This window comes from Pantherophis guttatus, chromosome 3 (genome assembly GCF_059756535.1).
Source record: "Pantherophis guttatus breed Tessera chromosome 3, ASM5975653v1, whole genome shotgun sequence".
Lineage (NCBI taxonomy): Eukaryota > Metazoa > Chordata > Lepidosauria > Squamata > Colubridae > Pantherophis > Pantherophis guttatus.
The window spans coordinates 141,264,404-141,284,850 of NC_142065.1; the positions used below are offsets into that span (position 1 = coordinate 141,264,404).

General features: G+C 34.9%; 1 protein-coding gene across 3 annotated transcripts in view; it reads left to right on the forward strand.

The window, feature by feature from the left end:
• The window catches only part of ZCCHC2 (zinc finger CCHC-type containing 2), a 35,131-nt gene extending 18,298 nt beyond the window's left edge, over window positions 1–16,833 (forward strand). Inside the window, exons 7-14 of one of the 3 annotated variants that reach the window (XM_034432948.3) lie at window positions 3,005–3,088; window positions 3,741–3,798; window positions 5,948–6,080; window positions 7,446–7,510; window positions 8,215–8,309; window positions 10,428–10,556; window positions 11,987–13,414; window positions 15,052–16,833. In XM_034432948.3, the coding sequence (XP_034288839.3) occupies window positions 3,005–3,088; window positions 3,741–3,798; window positions 5,948–6,080; window positions 7,446–7,510; window positions 8,215–8,309; window positions 10,428–10,556; window positions 11,987–13,414; window positions 15,052–15,122 (2,063 nt within the window). In that variant the 3' untranslated portion in view covers window positions 15,123–16,833. The remainder of the gene's footprint in view (window positions 1–3,004; window positions 3,089–3,740; window positions 3,799–5,947; window positions 6,081–7,445; window positions 7,511–8,214; window positions 8,310–10,427; window positions 10,557–11,986; window positions 13,415–15,051) is intronic. The other 2 variants (XM_034432949.3, XM_034432950.3) reach the window with 2 other exon arrangements.
• The last annotated feature ends 3,614 nt before the right edge of the window (window positions 16,834–20,447 follow it).

A 20,447-nucleotide genomic window follows, 5' to 3' on the forward strand; every position in this document is an offset into this window, starting at 1 on the left:
TTGTATGTATTGTAACTTGGTGCATGCAACCAATTTTTTTCACCTTCTGCAACCCTCTGGACTCAAAGCATCCTACTAGCATCACATTTCTTTTGAGTGCAGCATTTAGATTATACATATGTATGCATAAGAAACAAAGACAAATGTTGGGTTATAGCAGAGAAGGTGATTGTATTACCTGAAATGACAAGAGATCTGCAATGAAGAGGAGTGAAAAAGAATGATTGAACAAACTACCTCCTATTTGCACAGCCATAAAATACAACCCTATTTATTTATATTCTTGCATTCATGCATTCATTCATTTACCACCCATCTTGCCTCAAGGCGATTCTGGGTGGCTTAACGTTAAAAGCCAATAAAACCATGAACAAGAAATATTTCTAATAGTAAAATTACAATTAAAAAGATGGGGAGGAAGTGAGCAGGATGCTCAGAGGGGAGGTGAACTCCTGATACACCCTGTTGGGGCCCTAAGCCAACTGGCAGAGCCAGGCCTTCAAGCCTTACAGAAAGTCAGAAGGATGGAAGCGAATCTTTCTTCAGGGAGCAAGATGTTCCAAAGGGCAGGCACCATGGCAGAAAAGTCTTTTCTCCTGGGCCCCACCGGCCAAGATTTCTTGACCAATGGGGCCTCCAGCATGCCCCTTCTAAGGATGGAATGGGTGGGGTGAGCCAATCCCATTGGGGAAAGAAAAAACCCTTCCTTTTTATGACCCTGTAATCCCTTAATTCAGGGTAGAGTCAGGGTGACTGGATGGAGCTGAGCATTTACTGGCTGGATGCTCTTTCTGATGCCACACAGAGTTCGCAACAGATATTTTTTCCTTGCGCCCCAGCAGAGAAACATCTGCAGCTACCTAGGATTGAACCCTCAACCTTATGAGTAGGAGACATGCGTCTTCACCACTATGCCACCTGGGGTGAGACAGTTCCTCAGGTAGCCTAGATCCATGCCATGCAGTGCTTTAAAGGTGATAACCAACAGCTTGAATTGAATACAGAAGCAAACTGGCAACTGGTGCAGCTCACGGAACAACAGTGTAACATGGGCCCTCTAGGGGCCCCAAGAACTTGCCGCACCACCACATTCTACCACTTGCAGCTTCCAAATGCTCTTCAAGGGTAGCCCCAAGTAGAGGACATTGCAGTAGTCTAAACATGAGATGACTAGGGCTTGAGGGCCTAAGTGGAGGGCCTCCCAGTCTAGGAAAGGGTGAAACTGGCACATAACATAGAGTTGTGCAAAAGCTCTTGTAACTTCGACTGCCACCTGCTCTTCTGGGTCTATCTGGGGTAGTGCAACCCCACCCAGAACTAAAAGTCCTGGATCTTGAAGCTCCATGCACCAAAAAGCCATTCTGTCTTGCTGAAGCCAGTTACCCTCTATCCGGACCCCCATGACTTTGCTTGTCAGAAAGTTGTAAAAGGGGATCACATGACCCCGGGACACTGACTATCATAAATGTGAGTCATTTGCCAAGCATCTGAATTTTGTTGACTTGACCATGGGGATGCTACAACGGTTGTAAGTGTGAAAAATGGTCATAGGTCACTTTTTTCAGTGTTGTAATTTTGAACAGTCACTAAACGAACTGTTGTAAGTCGATCACTACCTGTATAGATAAGATGCAGGTAATTTACTGAATCGTGTGAATTATTTTTCCTAAATTGTATGCACTGTTGACTTCAGCTCCAAACTATGAAGGCATCCAAATTATGTGTATATCAGCTTGAATGAAAATTAAGTGAATTATTAAATGAGAATATATGAAATGAACACTAACATAATGCTTATAAGTAGTCTTTGACTTATGACCACTCATTTAGTGACCGTTTGAAGTTACAATACAACTTCAACAGAAGGAAAGTGACACATGATTTGTCCTCACACTTATGACCATTGCAGTGTTCCTATGGTCACATGGTTGCAGTCTAGGCACTTGGCAATCAGCTTACACTTACAACAATTCATGTGATCACCGATTTGTGACCTTTACAGCTGACCTTCAGCAAGCAAACTGAATAGGGAAGGTCACAAACCATACTCATGTGATGTTGTGCTTTAACAACCACAGCAAAAACATAAAGGGGTCCAATTGTGCAATGCCTCACTTAATGACCATCCCAGTTAATGACAAATTTTCCAGTCCCAATTGTGATCATAAATCAAGGATTACTTATATATAAAAAATACCTCAATTCTTAATGGATGCTAATTTATTAGGAAAGCTACATTCTGTGGTAGCATATAATATCTGATTTCAAAATGATAAGCAGGGTCAGCCCTATAAATACTTAAGTGGAATACCAGGAAGAAATAGTAGCGCTGTAAGCTTGCCTAGAAATTTGAAAAAGATTCAGAAGAAGATAATGCCAAACCACTTCTGTAGACAAGAAAACTAGATGAACATGCCCATGATGTTGGCAGATATTTGATAAAGACTTTTTTTTTAATTAGGAAAAATTCCAAAATTGCTTATTAATTACAAATATACTGCTCAAAAAAATAAAGGGAACACAAGCAGAAGACATCTAAGATCTGAATGAATGAAATAGCCTTATTAAATACTTTGTTCTTTACATACAGTAGTTTATACACTGCTCAAACAATTAAAGGGAACACAAAACTACTGTATGTAACAAACAAAGTATTTAATAAGGCTATTTCATTCATTCAGATCTCCGATGTCTTCTGCTTGTGTTCCCTTTATTTTTTTGAGCAGTGTACATTAAAGTACACATTTTTTTCATTGTAGCCTTCTAGTATATATATTTCATTTGGCGTGCCTATAGATGCTGTTTAGAAGTAGTATAAATACTGTCTTCCTGTGAGCATTGCATTGAGTATTGCTAATAGGAAGCATTGATTTCTGCTGACGGCAGCTGTTAGAATTCACTTGTTCTAACTTCAAATGTTCAGATTTTTGTATATCTAGTTTATTGTTCTACTTAAGCTTTTAAAATAATTATATTTTATTGTTTAATGGCTGTTACTCTTCAGATAACTACCAGTCTTCCCTGAAGACATCTAAAATGCCAGAACATTTCAAGGAGGATAGCTCAGAAGCCTCAAGCCAGGAAGAAGGTTTGTTCCAAGATTAAATGAATGAAAATCTTGGAAATCTTTCTGAGTTGTATTTTGTGGTTTCTCAGTAATATATCTTTCCTTTGAGAGGTGTAATAAATGATGCTAGTATAAGATAGTTTCAGATTTTCTTCTCTTTTTTTATTCACCTTTTATCACCTGCTTCCGATTTCTATTGCTCGCTACTATTTTTTTTCTGTTGTTTTCATAGAGTTTTTTACACCAAAGGGGAATAGTGTGATAAATATAAATGTATGTTTTAAGTAGAAGATGCTCAAGTCTAAAAATGTTTAGAAAGTAAAAACCAAAACATTACATAGTTCAGTTTTTGAACTGAATGTTGGCTATACTGTGCCATCGGACTTGTATAGGTCTAGTACTTCATTTTAATCATATTGCAATGTTATGAACAAGAAAGTTACATTTACCAGAATAAATATAGGTAATTGTAAAAGATACTAATTAGCAATTGAGTTGATTACTAAGTTACTAAATGCATTACTTTATAGTACTTCAGGTATTGCGGTCATGATAATATACTAAAAACATAATTCTGTAATATTTTATTTGAAGGAATTTGTATGATATTGTATAACAAAGCCAGTATAATGTAATATTTAACTAATAGCAGAACACTTTATTTTCTATCTAGATATGATACAGCACCCAGTGATTCATAAGAAACATAATGGGAAATGTCCTATTGCTAAGTAGGTGTTAAATGTTTTGTTTTCATTTAAAGTAGTGTTTGGTATTTGATTCATTAGATGAATTTAAAGTTACTTTCATAACTTGCTAAACCTGGATAAGTTTGGGAGTTGTTAAAATAGGAGCTGTTATTATACAAATGATCTGATGGCTGAGTGACTTTGGGCCAGTCATTATCTCTCAATCCAACCCACCTCACAGGTTTGTTGTTGTGGGAAAAATAGGAAACTAGTATGTATGTTTGCCACCATGAATTATTTATAAAAATAAAGGTGGGATATAAATAAATAAATACATTGAAATTTTCTTGAGAGCACAGAGATTAAACAGTTAGGCATAATTGAAGAGTCCTGTTTTGAAATTTAATTCATAATGTAGACCTGATAGTTGCAAAATAATAACTGTCCAGGCTAGAACATACAGGTAGTCCTTGACTTACAGCCACAATTGAGTCAAAATTTCTGTTGCTAAGTGAGACATTTGTTTAGTGAGTTTTGCCCTATCTTACAGCCTTTTTTGCCACAGTTGTTACGTGAATCACTGCAATTGTTAAATTAGCAACATAGTTGTTAAGTGAATCTGGCTTCCCCATTGACTTTGCTTGTCAGAAAGTTGTATCACATGACCTTGAGACACTGCAGCTGCCATAAATCTGAGTCAGTTGCCAAACGTCTGAATTTTGAACATGTGACCACGGAGATGCTGCAATGGTTGTAAGTATGAAAAATGCCCAAGTCACTTTTTTCAGGGCCATTGTAAATTTGAGCGGTCACTAAATAAACTGTTGTCAATTGAGGACTACTTGTACTTAGCTTGTTTTCAATATAATATATTATTAAAGCTAAAAAATTCTAGTAGTATTCTTTAAAATTGAAGAAATTAATCAAATCCATCATTTCATATCAAAGTAATAATTTTGTTCTATAGAAATGTAAATTTTATACCACTCTCTGCTTATGCTCTATTCCAGGAACCTTTCTGGTTTTCATAATTAATATCAAAATGCCTGGAATGTTACAGATACAGCTAAATTTTTTGAATGGACATTGGTTTTTTTGAAAGTTTTATTCTGTTTTTAAAAAATGGAGAATTTCAAGTACCAAGTATTCTGTAATTGCAGAATATAAATTCAGACTGAGAATAAATTTCATTGTAATTGCTATGAATTATACTCAGTGAATCTTTTATTGTAAGTACTATATTATTCTGTTAAATAAAAAAATAATGCTCTGGAACTATGGGGCAATAAAGCCAATAAATCAGTCAACTGGCTATGACAGCCATATTTGACATCATCCAAAGGAGGCATAGAAACTTTTTCTCACCCAGTACATTCACTATAATACTAGTGCATAAGGAACCAAACTTTTCATGTTTTAGGCAAACAGAAAAACTCTGGTGACTTTATATTAATTGTATAATTTATATTGTACCATTCTCTGATAAACAAGTTGGCTAACAAAATTTCAAAGGACGTAAAGTTAAAAATGTACATTATAATCAAGACTGAGTACATCGAGGCCTAATTTATCTCTTGAAAGTAGTTTTGAAATCTCATTTTTACAAAAAAAAATTGAACTGCTCTTTAGAGACTCTGCATCTCTGATAAGATAGACAATGACTATAGTTGTATTTCTTCAAATGGACATCTGCATATATACAATATTTCTCTTTCCCTGATATAGGCGATATCTTTTGAAAGGTATTTCCTATGCTGATATTTCAGGCCTACCCATATTGGTTAGTGAAGCAACTATTGTGAATGAATGGGATAAGAGTAGGTCTACTATAATAAAGGTCAGTTGAAGATCATTCTGAAATAATAATCTGCACAAGTCCAAAGTTAATCACCCAAAGCTCTATAGTCAAAAGATAAGCAGCAATCATTTTTCTGGAGGGAAATATACTTTAGGTCTACAATTCTTAAACTGTTTCATCCAATTACCCTCTTTCTTAGTCTCAAATAATGCTCCCATTAAAAAAAAATGGAAAAACAAGATAAAACACAAATGTCTTGGCAGCAGTAGCCATAAACTGGATGCTTTGCCCCAGGATATGCCCAATTTATTCCCAATAAGAACTACTGGTTTGGATGGTTGAAAAGTCTGCAGTCTGTTTAATTATTGTTTCTTATTATTCATTTTATAACAGCACTATTAATTCCAGATGTTCTTCACTGGATGGTTTTGACATAACACATGCTGAATATAATGGTGTAGCAGACTGGAGAAGAAAAGGATGGGCTCTACAGCAGCATCCAGAGCATTGCACAATACTGGATCAGGTATTCTGTTTTTTTCATCTTAGAAAACCTATGCAAGAAAATGACAGCAAAATTTCATATAAAGAGGCATATTTCTGACACATTGAATTGATTGGTTTCATTTTAAATATTAGATTTTTCTAGTAGAAATTTGTCATCTCCTCTTTAAGGTGGGAAGATAATGCAGATAACTTTCCACACTATTTAAGTTGGATAGGTTGCAAGTTATTTCATAAGAAATAAATAAAAGGGATGTAGACTAAGTTAGAATTAAAGTAGAGGCTTTTCAATCATTTCTTCTTTTTTGCTAGAAAATAGCAAGTTAATACATCTAAATATGTGGATCTTTTTCTGTTGTTTTCTTAACTTGGGCAGTGCTATTTCTTATCTGACACAGGGTGACCTCCCCCAGCATAGCTAATTCTCATATGTGGTTTGTGGATTGGATGGTGCCTATTTCTCTATGAAATTAGATTGCTATGGCTATCCTCCAGTGTTCTAAGAAGCTAAATGATTCCTACAATCTGCCATTTCACTAGTAATTATTTGAAGCTATAAAGCCTTTTTGTAGCTTTCTCTTGCATAGATCTGCAATTTAACCAATATGTTTACTATATATAAACATTGAATAATATCCAAAGAGGTTGAATTGTAAGCAATTGTACTCTGAAAATATATGTCCAATTAATATAAATAAATGTCTTAATACACCTGGGCAGTATTAAGCATATGGCCTGGTGATAATTCATCTAGAAGCATATGATGGGAATTGTTGTTTTCATGAAAGCACTGATTACTGTTGAAGTTTTTATAACTATTTACTGTCAGACAGTGCCATATGGTTTATCTTTCTGATGTGATTAAATTTATAATTTCAAAATTGTAAGCAGGTTAAACATGTTAAATAAAACGTAATCACTCTTCCATTCTTCTTACATACATACACTCTATGGCTGAACTGCTTATTTCATATGGTATATGAGACATATACAAACATGTTACAAACCTCAGCCTGAAAAATGACACCCAACTTTTGTTACTCAAAAATAGAAGGGTGACTTTCAAAGATTGAAAGAGGAGAGATGATATTATGTATCTTAAAAAGACACATAAAGATATTACTGTTATTGTTTCAGATTGTATCTAAATTCTTTAGCACTGATACCAGAGAATGAAATCTTTTTCATTCATATAATACAAAGTAGAGAGGTTTGCTGTGCATGTATGACAATGCTAAGTTCTTGGAAGGCTTAAAGCTGCCTCTAAAGTAATTGCTAATTGGCAACTGTTACATATGAAGGCAACAAATGCAACTAATATCATTACATTTTTAAGTGAAATTGTACACAGATGGAAAACTTCTGATCTGTTTTTTATTTCATCTAGCATGCAGGAGAAAAAAGGAATTTACCTGTATTAAACAAAAAGAAAGGAAAACAGCAACCAGAAAAGTAGGTGTTAATTTCATTTTTAAAAGAAACTGAGTATTGTTTAAATGTTTTCCTCAAATATATCCAGTATCCCTGGAATCAATTATATTACTATCTGTTACTAAAAAGTGAATATTTATAATTCAGACAAATGTGGTTGATCTTGATTGCTAGCAATATTAGACAGATGAATGCATATTAAGAAAAAATTGATAAATGTAACTTAAAATTAAAGTTGAACGTAATAGGATATAGTAGATTTCTGAATAAACACAAGGAGGAGTTTGCTACTATTAATAGTTAATAGAAGTTTGAAGAGTTAGTATTTTTTAATTTTTAATATTCCCTGTGGACAAAGTGATATCCCATTTCAAAAATAACTAAATTGACCTTATGTTATTTTTCATAATTCTGAACAACTTAGGTTTTGCAGTTTGATGAGAAATTGCCTAAAGAATTTCATTGAGTTTGGGGCTTTGAAAGATTGGCTATTGTAGAATTAACCATTTGAAAACTCTTATTATTACCATTGAGTCATATTTTGGAGTTTCTGGGCAGGTTTGCCTTTGTTAAAAAAATATTGGAGAGACATGTTCTAAACACAACCTGAATATCATGCCATTTTAGACCTTCACAACTTGATGATAGTAGATGTTTAGAATTCATGGTTCCATGAAGATAATTTTATACTTATCCTTTTGATTAATGTTTTTATCCCTGCACAGAGATAAAATAAAGAGGACTGATTCCAGACTAACCATGAGAGCCAACTATGTAAGAGTTGCAGATGCTCATCACCTGCATCCAGGAACCGCAAAAGGTACAAAACACTTTTCAAATACATTAGAGATTATTTTAATATTCTTCTTTGATTTATATAGTCGGCAATACGCTTAGCAAATATGCAGCATAATACTATTACTTGTGGAATAGTAAGGGGAGATAGCAAGACATATAGAGATGCTGTTAGTCAGAGTTTAGTTTAATTCATGTAGATTCTCTTACATTATGAGTCACCTTTGTTCAGTCTTCATATGGATTCTGCATGTTCATGCAGTTTACTTGGCATATCAGGGAATTGCTGCCCACAATCCTTTATTATAGCAGGAATGTTATTTCTTTTATTTTCTTTGTTTTTTGTTTATTTCTATTCTGCCTGTATTATTTTTATAAATAATTCAAGAGGGCAAACATACCTACTACAATGCTTCTTCCTCTTCTTATTTTCCCCACAACAATAAGTTTGAGAAGTGGTTGGGCTGAGAGAGTATGACTAGCTAAAGTCACCCATAATATCTCTATGCATGGGCTTGCTTTGAAAAGCAAGGCAAATGCCCATATTCTTTCTGACTGCTATGATAGCGGTGACTTGGAGGACTTAGAAGAGAATATTTCCTATTGAATTCTTGAGCTCTAGCATATTCACTGGAGGACTTTTCCTTTTCTTCTATTTTTCTAAGACAGCAATCCTGTCTTTTTTTAATCGGTGATTTCAATGGTTGTGTACCCATGCCATAATAGGAACAGAAGTTGCTTGAAAAATGCCATTAATGTCAAGATGTTAATAAATAAATTGCTAATTTTGTGCGGTCATAACCTTTACTTCTGTGAATATGACCAAGAAAAACACTGTGATACATACTGGTCTGTGTGAGCCTTTGTATTTTCATTACCATCAAGAAGCTCAATTTATTATCCAGCTTATCCTCCAGTTTCTAGCCAAACCACCTATTTTCAAAAGAATAAATAGAGATTCAAATTATTATTCTAAATTCATAAACATCAGCGCCTGAAATAATAAACTGTATCAAGCCCTTATAAGAATCTTGAGAACCAAAAATATACTGCTATATGATTCTCTCAGTCAGTTCCTTTTCTTGTGAAATAAGAAAGTTGACTGGGTTTGTTTTTTTTTACAGGATTTTTTTCTTGCTCATTAGTCTCAAAACTTCTCCTCAAAATGTATTCTCATATGCTTTCCTTGAGCCAAAATATCTTAAATATGGCTGCCATAGGTATGCCTATAATTGAGTAATGGTTGTTTCTATTGCCTGTTAGAACATAAATGCATCTGGGGGAAAAACTATCAGACCATGCTTCCCACAGTACACATTTGATGGATTTTCAAGAAATAATGTAGCATTTTGCAGAATTGTCATTGGAAATATTTTGGCTAGCCAATAGAGGCAAGACTGAAAAGGTTTGCTTACCTGTAGTACATGTTTTTCTCATGGTCATTTGCACAGTCATGCAACTTGTCATTCTTTCCTGCTGCAACTATTTTATGTACTTGAAGAAAGCTTTACATCATAACTGGAAAGGAATTGTATATGAAGTTGTTATCTTTTTTTAAAATAAAGTCATGTGCAGACTTTCCTTTTAAGCGGGAGCAAAAAGTGTCTGCTTCCAGATTAGAATGTGCAATCTCTGTGGATACATACAAATCATAAGTTAAAAAGCAGGAATCTGAACTCTTACCAGAATCAGAATATATTATGGAGTTCAGAATTTATATTCAAGACCTAATTAAAGACTGCATAATACCAGCATTGATTTTTTTTCCTGAATAAAAGGCATATATGTTACTTAAGATTGCTTTTCAATTATGGGAATTACAAAAGCCTTTTTGTATGTTGAATTTTGGTTGTCTGGGGTGAGAAAACTAAAAAAAATCTACTCGGTACATCTAGGTTTCTTTAGTAAAAAAAAAAAATAGGTTTTAGAATCTCACCCCCATGTATTATATATATTGTGACAATAATTTTGTGCAGTCCAATGGTTTTTACCCTTTGATATTAGATTATATTTTTTGTTTATTGGCTGCAATATACAGAGTTGGTGCTTGGGTAACAAGTAAAAATGCAGAAAACCCCAAGTTAATTTGCATATTACTTAGTGGTGTTTAGCAGTAATCTTGCTGTTATGACATCTTTTCTAGATTCAAATTTAGACATTACAATTGGAAATGACACATGTGGAGAAACCTCTTCAGAGAGTTACAGTTCTCCTTCTAGTCCACGGCATGATGGAAGGGAAAGTTTTGAAAGTGAAGAAGAAAAAGACAGAGGTTGTATTTTTGTATTTAAAATAAGAACATATAGAATCACTTTAGTATGCTGCTTCTTTAATTTGGTTTTGTGTCCCCAAGTAACAGTCATCAGGAATAGACTTTAACAATTTCATTGATGAAAGTTTACAGCATACAGTTATATACAGTAAGTTATAGATGAGAATGCAAGAAACTGTATTCTATACATAGGATGAGAATTACATGTGAATTGTCCTTCCCTCTCCCTTGTCATTGTAGAATAATAGTTTTGATAAAACAAGACATATTTAGAGAAGTTCTTATAAATTGTAACAAATCTTGCAAAATGCCCAAATTTAATCTTGACTTTTATCTGTGGAACCATGTTCGTGGTGTCATCAAAACTTTTTGCTCACAGAGCATGCGGTTGCTGTTCTGTATAGCTGCATCTTTTACATCTGCTTCTTAAGTCAATCTATTTCTTCCCTTAATGTTGTTGAAAAAAGAAAAGGGGGGAAGGTAAACTTAAATTTATGCTAGAATCGTAATCTTTATGAAAAGTAGGCTGTTAGCTTTGTTAAAGATCTGCTTTATTTTTCTAAAAGTATGTAATCATTTTTAATAATTATTTTTCCAAAATATGCTTACTTTTTTTAAACCCATACATAATTAATTTGCAGCTTTCCCACTGGAAAGTTAATAAATTACAGGTGGATAAGGCTATTAATCAAGATAACTATTCCTTATAGTAACAGCATCAGAATGGCTTTCAGCACCAGCTATGGGATATGAGTGGAAATGAGGATGATGTAATTAAATCCTGCTTATAGTCTACTACAAGGGTGTCAAACTCGCGGCGTCATATTGCCATCATGTGACATTTCATGACATTTTTTCCCTTTGTGGTGCTGGGCTGGGCATGGTCTGTGCATGATGGATCCGGCCTGTGGGCTGCCAGTTTGACACCCCTGGTCTACTGAGAAGCATGAGCTTTGCTGTAATGAGAACAGATGGGCTTTTAGTGTGACACAGCCTAACCATTTTTAACAGTTGTTACAGATGAAATATGTCTATTCATGATTTTCAAATTTGCAAAACCATGCTTATTACACAAAAGCTGGTTTTGTGCATGAATTAAGCCATATTTTTTGTAATTAATTGTTTCCATATATCTGTTAAGATGTTTCAAATACACAATTTTCATATAGTTGTTCTCTGCATTTGCTTTTTATAACATACTGTTTTCCTTTAAAAATAATAGTAATTTGAAATACCAGGTTAATTGGTCAGTTGTAAATGACACCTATTAGATCATGCAGTCTTTTACAACTCTGTATTTTTTATTATTATTGACTTCTAATGTTTTATTTTAATTACTATAAAAATTGTACTTTCAAAAGTAATGTTTTTGTCTAGGGAACATTGTTTTTCTAGAAATCTGAATATCCTGTTTAATGCCTTTTTCACAGACACAGACAGCAATTCTGAAGATTCTGGGAACCAAAATGTGCTGAGGTTTACTGAATATGGTGCTACGGACCTCAATAAGGCACCAACACAAATTTCAGTGACATCAAACAATAAAAATAGTGTGGAGGATCCTTTGAGTTCACAGTTTCAACACATTTCATTTATGCCTGCCCTGCACTGTGTTGTGCTCAATAGTGCACAGAAGCCTGAAACAGTAATGCCACCACCTATATCTGCTGATGGGAAAACTTTGGGAATGGTAGTTGCTAATTCCGCTCCTGTTGGATTGGGATCTTCAGTTGAATCTGAGAAACACATCGAACTTATGTCTTCCCCTTTGCCAGCCACATTTTTCCCATCTACAGTCCAGTCTGGTAGCCCTGCATTGCAGTTAGCGATACACAGAATGAAAATATCTTCCCCTCAAGCATCATCTGAAAGTTGTGGAGTTAATGGACCCCAGCAACAAACTGGAAGCTTAAATATTGGATCACCAAACACTGCCTTTATTCCAGTCCACAGCCCAGGTAATTTTACAGGAACTCCTGTTCCGACAGCAGATCCAGTCTCAAAATCTGTATCGCATGTGATGGGCTTAAATCAAATGGTGCCTCATGTTGATGGAAACACAGGAGTGATCCCTCAGCCTCCAAATCTAAAAGTAGTGGTTCCTGCAACTGGGCTCTCCACAGCACTTCCACCAGCTCCTTTTACTGTACCAGTAACTCTTCATGCTACCAACGTTTTGCCTAATCAAAGTACAACAGTGCTGAATACTGTGGCATCAACACCACCATCTCCAACAACAGGTCTTTGTGTTAGTCAAGTGCAGCCCACTATTCCTCCTGCAATACCGACCCACACTCCTGGTCCTGCACCTAGTCCAAGCCCGGCTTTAACACACAGCACTGCCCAGAGCGATAGCACATCCTATATTAATGCTGTTGGGAATACTAATGCAAATGGGACACTGTTGTCCCCGCAGCAGTTGGGGTCTGGGCCTTGTGGGTCCTGCGGTCGTAGGTGTAGCTGTGGCTCCAATGGAAACCTTCAGATTAACAGTTACTTTTATCCTAATCCAATTCAAGGACAAGTCTACAGAGTTTCTCCTTTCTTCCATCTGCCCTTTTGCAATGGGAGCTACCTCAGCCAAGGACATCAGACCAATGGGACACAAATTCCTTATTTCTTCTCTCGGGGCCCATATTCAATGCATGACCCCGTAATGGGGAGCCAAATCAACTATGGTGTGCAGCAAATGGCAGGATATCGGGGGTTTTATCCTGTGTATCAAGCTTCAAATGTAGTTGCCAGTTCTAATGGATCAGGTCCTAAGAAGAATGGGAATGTGTCCTGTTATAATTGTGGTGTTACTGGGCACTATGCACAGGATTGTAAGCAGTCATCTATGGAAGCCAATCAACAAGGTAATCATAACAGCCAACACAGTTGCTTCTGAGTCTACACAGTTTTTGTTATTGGCCAAGTCATTCTCATTCTGCTATCTATGGTTTGTATGTCTGTGTATGCATGTATGACTGACTATTAACAGAGGTGGGCAGCCCGCAGTCTCCAACCACTTTGCTGAAAATTCAGCAGCAAAGACTGACAACTGCAGGCCACTTTCTGCTCTTTTATGGGTTGTTTTGATGTTTTAAGCCTTAAAATAGGCATAAGACATTAAGATAAACTGTACCCTGGAAAAAAGTGAAAAATTGTCAAGGAGGGGAAACCTGGCAAATTGTGTCTCTGCCACATGTCCCTTAGCACTGAAAATAAACAGTGTAATCCCTAGGCACAGAAAATCTAATGGGAGGAGTATAAAATCACTATATCCTTTTATGTCTTGGCTCCAAGTAACTATTTGGAATTGGTTCAGAATTACATTGCTTCAACAATAATGTATTGGAATTAATGGATAGCTAAGCACCATTTCAGTTAACCTATTCACTGATAACCGTAATGGAAAGCAAACTAAAACTTAATGCATTTGTCTAATTGCTAACAATTATGATGCCAAAATTTCATAGGTACATTCAGAGCAGTCAGGCAAAAACATCCTAGCTTTTAAAAGTAAGTCACATTTGTTATACGTTATAAGCTTATTTTTTAAAAAGAGCATATTTTTATATTAATGCATAGGTAGATTTTGTTTTCTCTTCCCTGCAAATGTGACTGACCAGAGATATTTTCAGAAAAAGAAAATTAACTTAAATGCATAGGTGTGAATTAAACCATTAAAAGCAAGGGATGTTATTAATTTTATACCTTAATTCTTTATATTTGTAATTGTAAAGTATATCCATTTTCATATTTATTATTATTTTGTTTCTGTTGATACTTGACTACTAAAGACCAATTTTGTAAGCTGATATCTGGAAGATATCGTTTCTAGAACAGTCCCCATTGCACAGTTAAGTCCATCCAAGGATTTTGAAGTTATTATAAGTTCGTTTGGATGTCATGCTGAGTCAAGATAGCTTTCCCTCTCTGACCACATTATGTCCACCATAATGTTTGCTGCAAGTAGTTCAGGAGTTTTTGCTTGGTGGAGCACCTGAACATAGATGCAGATGAACAGATATTAATTTTCACCTTTAGTTGTGGGAATGCATAGCTTTCAAATAATAGCTGATGAAACTACCTGACTTTCATGATACATAATTAATCTTAACCATAACCCAAATGTTAGGTAGCATATGAAATTGACCAATCTAAAACAGAATGGGAAGTTTTGAGGTCCTCTCTAAAGCTACATGGGAGGATGGGGAAAAGAAGCATCGAAGCCAGAGAACACTATATGCTAGGTTTATTCTCAAAGCTAAACCATGATTTGGTATTATGTCGGATTGTGGCCATTATGTGTTTATTTGTTTAGGAAAACTTTGAAAGATTTTCCTTTAAAAATAAACTGATTTCTACATAGGTTATATACACGTGGAATTTCTTTGGGATAATAGTATAGCATTTTTGGAAGACAGTATTCACCTTGGGTTTTTGTAGTTTTTCTCATAAATTTATAAAATGTAAGCAGTGACTTAGTAAGTTCTTTTTCCTATTCTAGGCACTTACAGATTGAGATATGCACCTCCTCCCCCACCCCCTTCTAATGATACGTTGGATTCTGCTGACTGAAACCAAGTAAACATTGCCTACATACCAAAATGAAGTTTGAGAAATCTGGGAAATTCTTTGGATTTGAGAGATTCTTTGTGTGTGTTTATGTTTTGTTGCATTTTTTTTCATTGCTTGTGAACATCTGTTCTAATAGAAAAGAAGAAAGCAATTTTACTCCTGGTCTGACTTGCATAAAGCATGTTGCTATCTCAGCCAATCATTCATTTGAATTAATTGACTTTTGCACTGAAGACTTGAGAGATGCGATGTTTACTACATTTTTTAAAAGGTCATTTAATCTCCAACTACACTGGTGAACAGCCATACGATTAAAAGGAGAAACTGGGTTGTGTTCCCAAGTCATGTTTCCCTTCCTTTCTCTTGTCTTAATGCTGCTAGTCTTCCCTCCTATCCTTGCTGAGTGTACCTGTCTCCATGGGACTGGGTAGATAATCAGCTCATTAATTCTAGTAAATCCTACATTTGTGAATTGATGGGGGTATTGCTTACTCTCCTTGAGAGAGATGACCATTTACAATATATATACGGTTCTTTAATTTGCCTGTATGCTAAAATTGGATGAGGAACATTTAAAATGATATGGTCTTTAAAATTTCTGAAATAGAAATACATTGAACAATTTCACATTGGTTTTCAGTTCTTTTTAAAACCTGTTAGGTTCAGAATAAAAAATTAAAACGAATGCCTTAGTTTATGTCTGCATTTGTAATCGATATTGGCAGCAAGTATCTTTATTAACCTTTCAACCTTGTCAGTATAAAAGACACACAAATGGGGTGTTAAATGTTTTTAACATTACTCCTCTGAAGTTACTACAGTGTTGTGTTTAGAATGTAAATGGTATAGCATTTTGGACAAAAACCTTGTATGTATTCTAAAAATCTGTTGAATATTTGTATGCTAGAAAAAGTCTACCAAATAGCGATGTCACTTTCTTATGACAATTTACCACTGTGTGATCACAATATAATGTGAAAAATTCCAATGAGTGTGAAAATTGATCATGTTAGTGTCATATTGCTAACTTTATTGCTGCTGTATTTTATTTCTCAAAGCCAACTTTTACTAAATTGCACTGAGTTTATCTGGAAGAAAACTTTTGACTGTTTAAATCAACACTGAACTACCGCCGTATATGTATATCTCCATGTACCACAATTCATTAAAATGTAGATTTTACTTTTTTAAAAAATTAGATATGCAGCAAATGAATACCAGTCAGAACATTTGATTCATTCTAATTGCTAAACAAACTTGAAGAAACTTGATTTATTACATTTATTCATAGATAGCATTTATATTTATAGCACCAATATATTTTGAAAGTAAAGAATAAAGGGGTAGAAGAGAGCTTTAATTTAAAAGAAATTAGTATAGGAAATTATTTTGATTAAAAATTGTTTGTGCTGGGTATGTTGGACCATATTTAAGTAAAATGACTGCTTCTGAGTTCAATAAAGGTGTAAAGCACCTTGAACTTGAATTCTCAATTATCTTCCAGTTTACTTTATGGAACTTATTTTGTGATTTAAAATACTGTACTGTAAATAGGAAGTATGTTGCCTTCCTCTTTATTTGTATGTTTACCATATACTTTGATATTTGAAATGTTATGTACTGGAAAGGTCACTTATATTTCTAGAACAGATTGGATTTTATGCAGCATTTTTCCTTGAATTAACAGCAATAAAAACAGAAAAAAATCGTATTTAGAAAATAATGTATTATTTATGACAGTGAGAAGTTGTGCTGATTTACTATTTCATGATTTCAAGTTGGGAGTTCATTTAGCTTGCTCCAAACATCTCTAATGTAAATAGAAGTTTCTTGAGTGTTTTAGGGATACACAGGAAGAAATAACATATTTTTCCATTGTCTCAAATTATTTCCAAATAGGTTTGGCTCTGAATGTACAAGGAAAACAATGTTGGGTCTGATATCCCCATGTACAGGTTACCAAGGTTTGTGCGTTGTCATCCCAACAATGTTCTTTCTCTCAAATAATCTTGCTATATTGCAAGAATGTGTACCACATGACTTGTTATAATGGGTAGGTCATACAAATCTAATGTTAAAAACATTGGTTTTAGATTGTGGAAAAGATGTCTTAGAAGTACAAGTGTGCAAACAACAGTTCACCATACATCCAGTATCATGTATCACCATATCCTCTGATCTGAGGCTTTCATATGTAGTGTTTGCAATAAACGTGACCAACATTGAGCTATGGGGAGCAATAACAGCATTGACAAAAGGGTATCTACTCTTACACAGAATGCTATAACAAGCTATATGAGCTTATTTTTTCTGCAGATCAAGAATTCACTGCGATCAACACAGGGATGATGTACAGTTTCTCTCTTAAATAATATTTTCTCCCAGAGTAGCAGTTACATTTTTCAAATTGCCTTGGATCAAAACAGCTCAAGAGTTACTTTCTCTCACAGGTCCTTTATTACAATTGGCAAAGAAATTGCTCTGAGTCTCTTGAAGTTAAACAAGCAGTTCCAAGGCAACTTATTTTTTTCCCAGAGTTTTATTCATTGTTGTGAGTCCTCAAGAAAGCAACCTTCATGCCATGGAAGAATTGCTGCATTCACTGTTACTTAATGAATTAATAGCTGCTTCTTGCTGTTCTGTTTAGTAGCATGTTTTAATAATTTTACTTGGATTTTATTATGTAAACATGTAATTGACATAAAGCACTTTGCTAGCTTGCTTTTTTAAAGGTAAACTGCAAATGGAACAGAATTTCTTGAAGAGGTAGATAAACAGCTTTAACAAAACAGTAAATAAATTATTGTAGCTGACCAGAATAGTATGCAATTGTAGAGCAAGATTTATAGACTTCAAATAAGAGTACAGTTAATTTAGGAAGAAATAAATGTAGCAGTAAAATAGAAATACCAGAATGCTAAAAAGTTAAATACACTAACACTAAATTGTACAACTACTACATACATTTAGCATGGAGGGAAACTGGTTGCCTAAAATCCAGAATTTACTGGAACTAATTCAAGGATTAGTCACTACAGTATTTGGAATAAATAGAGACTGAAATAGCTCATTATAGACAGCAATTAGATTCACATGTTGTTTTAAGTCATTGACTGTCTTGTGCAAATCACAACTGGCCAAGTTCTTGTGATATGCAAAGCCATAAATTGTGATTTAGAAACTGCAATGGCTGAGTTCATAAACATGCCAAGCCAAAATAAACAAGTGTCTTATGTTTTAGTCTTCTGGGTGAACCCAATAAGTAATTTTGCATTATTAGACATTTACTAAAATTATTCATCTTGCTTTATAGGTTTATCTTTAAAGTGTGTCACATTCATTTGGAATCATTAATATACCTAGATCTTTGTAATTATTTCTTTAGATGCTTTTTTCCCTTGATTTTTATTTTTACTCCTTTATTTTGTAATGACATTTCTCCTCAGTGACTTCTTAACTATCTACATGCAACACATAATTTTCTTCAAGCTGCAGAACCTGTTTAAAAATATCCTGAAATACCTAATCAAAAAGCAGTGTTTCTTTAAAGCCTTGTTTTTCAACCTTGACAATTGCCTGGACTTCAGTTCCTGGAATTCTTCAACCAGGGCTCAGACATCTTAAAAATTGCCAAAGTTGAGAGATGTGGCTCTGGAGATAAAAAACTGGCTGCATTTGAATTAACTCTCCCCCCCCCCTTTTTTTTTTAATGGAACTTCCTTCTCATAGCATCCTAACTTCACAAATCCTATTAGAAAAACCCTGCCTGAGGTTAATCCCCACACAATCTCATTTCCCCCTTGGCACCACAGGTGAATAACACCGATTTAAACCTTGCTGTTCTCTGCATAAGGCTGCAGTTTGCTTTCTACTTCATGCAAAAGAATTTGAGGAGTATGGGGGACAGATGTTCTGATCAGAAATAACAAGTAGTTTTGTTTCCTCTGACCTAAAAACAATTGCTTGCTTCAGAGGGGTTAAGGGCACAGGTGCAATCTCCATTACACATAAAATGTCCTTAAAAGGAAGAGTTGGGATACTTAAAACAGCATGAGGGCTTGACTTCGTCTGCCATTTTTCCACAGCAAAAGCCATTTTATGTCTTCCTTTCCCCCTCCAGTGGTAACGTGATCAAGTCAGCTTTTGACTCCTGGCAGCTGCTTGGACAAATTCCTGTAGTTTTCTTGGGAAGATTTTTCAGAAGTGATTTGCTTTTGCTTGCTTCAAGAGCTTGAGAGAGTATGACTGGCCCAAGTTCACAAAATTGGCTTTGTTCCCAAGATGGAACTAGAACTCGGGGCTTCCTGGTTTCTAATTTCTCCAAACTGAGTCTTTTGGTAGCATGACCAAAGGGATATCCACATTTACCATTTAAATTGTTTCTATTCTGTGATCACGTGACAGCTTAAAGCAGTTTAAGCAAAACTGGTCCAGACTAAAAGAGACAATTTGTTAAACATGCAGCTGCTGGATTATAAGTAATTCTAGAAGGCTATTAGATAACCTAATAACACCAGTTCCCAGTCACCTGTATCAATTAAGCTGCTTTCCCTTCCTGTGAATATCAGGATTTTGTTTTTTGCTTTGCCTTTACTTTCCTTATTACAGCCCTCTGAAAAAGTGTTTAAATGGGCTGCTCAGTTTTTCATTTCATGAGGAGTGGATTCCAGTCAATATTTTAAATAACTTTCTGAAAGAATGGCTCAAATTGCTTTGCATTCCACCGAAGTGGAGAAAAATCATGTCAAGAGTTCAAGATCGTGCATTGATCGTCAAGAAAAATGGTGCTTCAGCGCTGGAACATCCTTGGTGAAAGATGACTTGTGGTTCTTGACAATGGAGTGGCAGCCAATTATCTGCTGTGTTTAGCTTACCATCAATTTAGAAGCACCTATTGCAAATGGATGAGAGCACCCAAGGCAACATTGGGAAAAATATATGCTTTGGAAGTGGTGCAGAAAAATATGCATGGAGGATGCTTTGGAGGTGAGTAGAAAACCACTAGAAAATTATATCAGATGCTGCTTCTCTCCAGAAATCCTTGCTGTCCAGTTCTGTTGATGGGATGAGCAATAAATCCAGATGTGTCTTCAGTTGAGTAGGATGTTTACATAAAACTATGTAAACTAAAACTAAAAACTAGTTTTTAGTTGAAAAACTAAAGAGTCTATTTTAGTAGCCACTATACAATCCCTAATAGTTTTCTGCAATCACATTGATAAAATAAAGAGTAGGTGAACAAAGGCATGTTTTTAAGATGGGTTATAAAATGTGTCTGTTGTTTAAGGCAACTTGAACATCTTGTTTTTCCTTTTGCCAGAATTT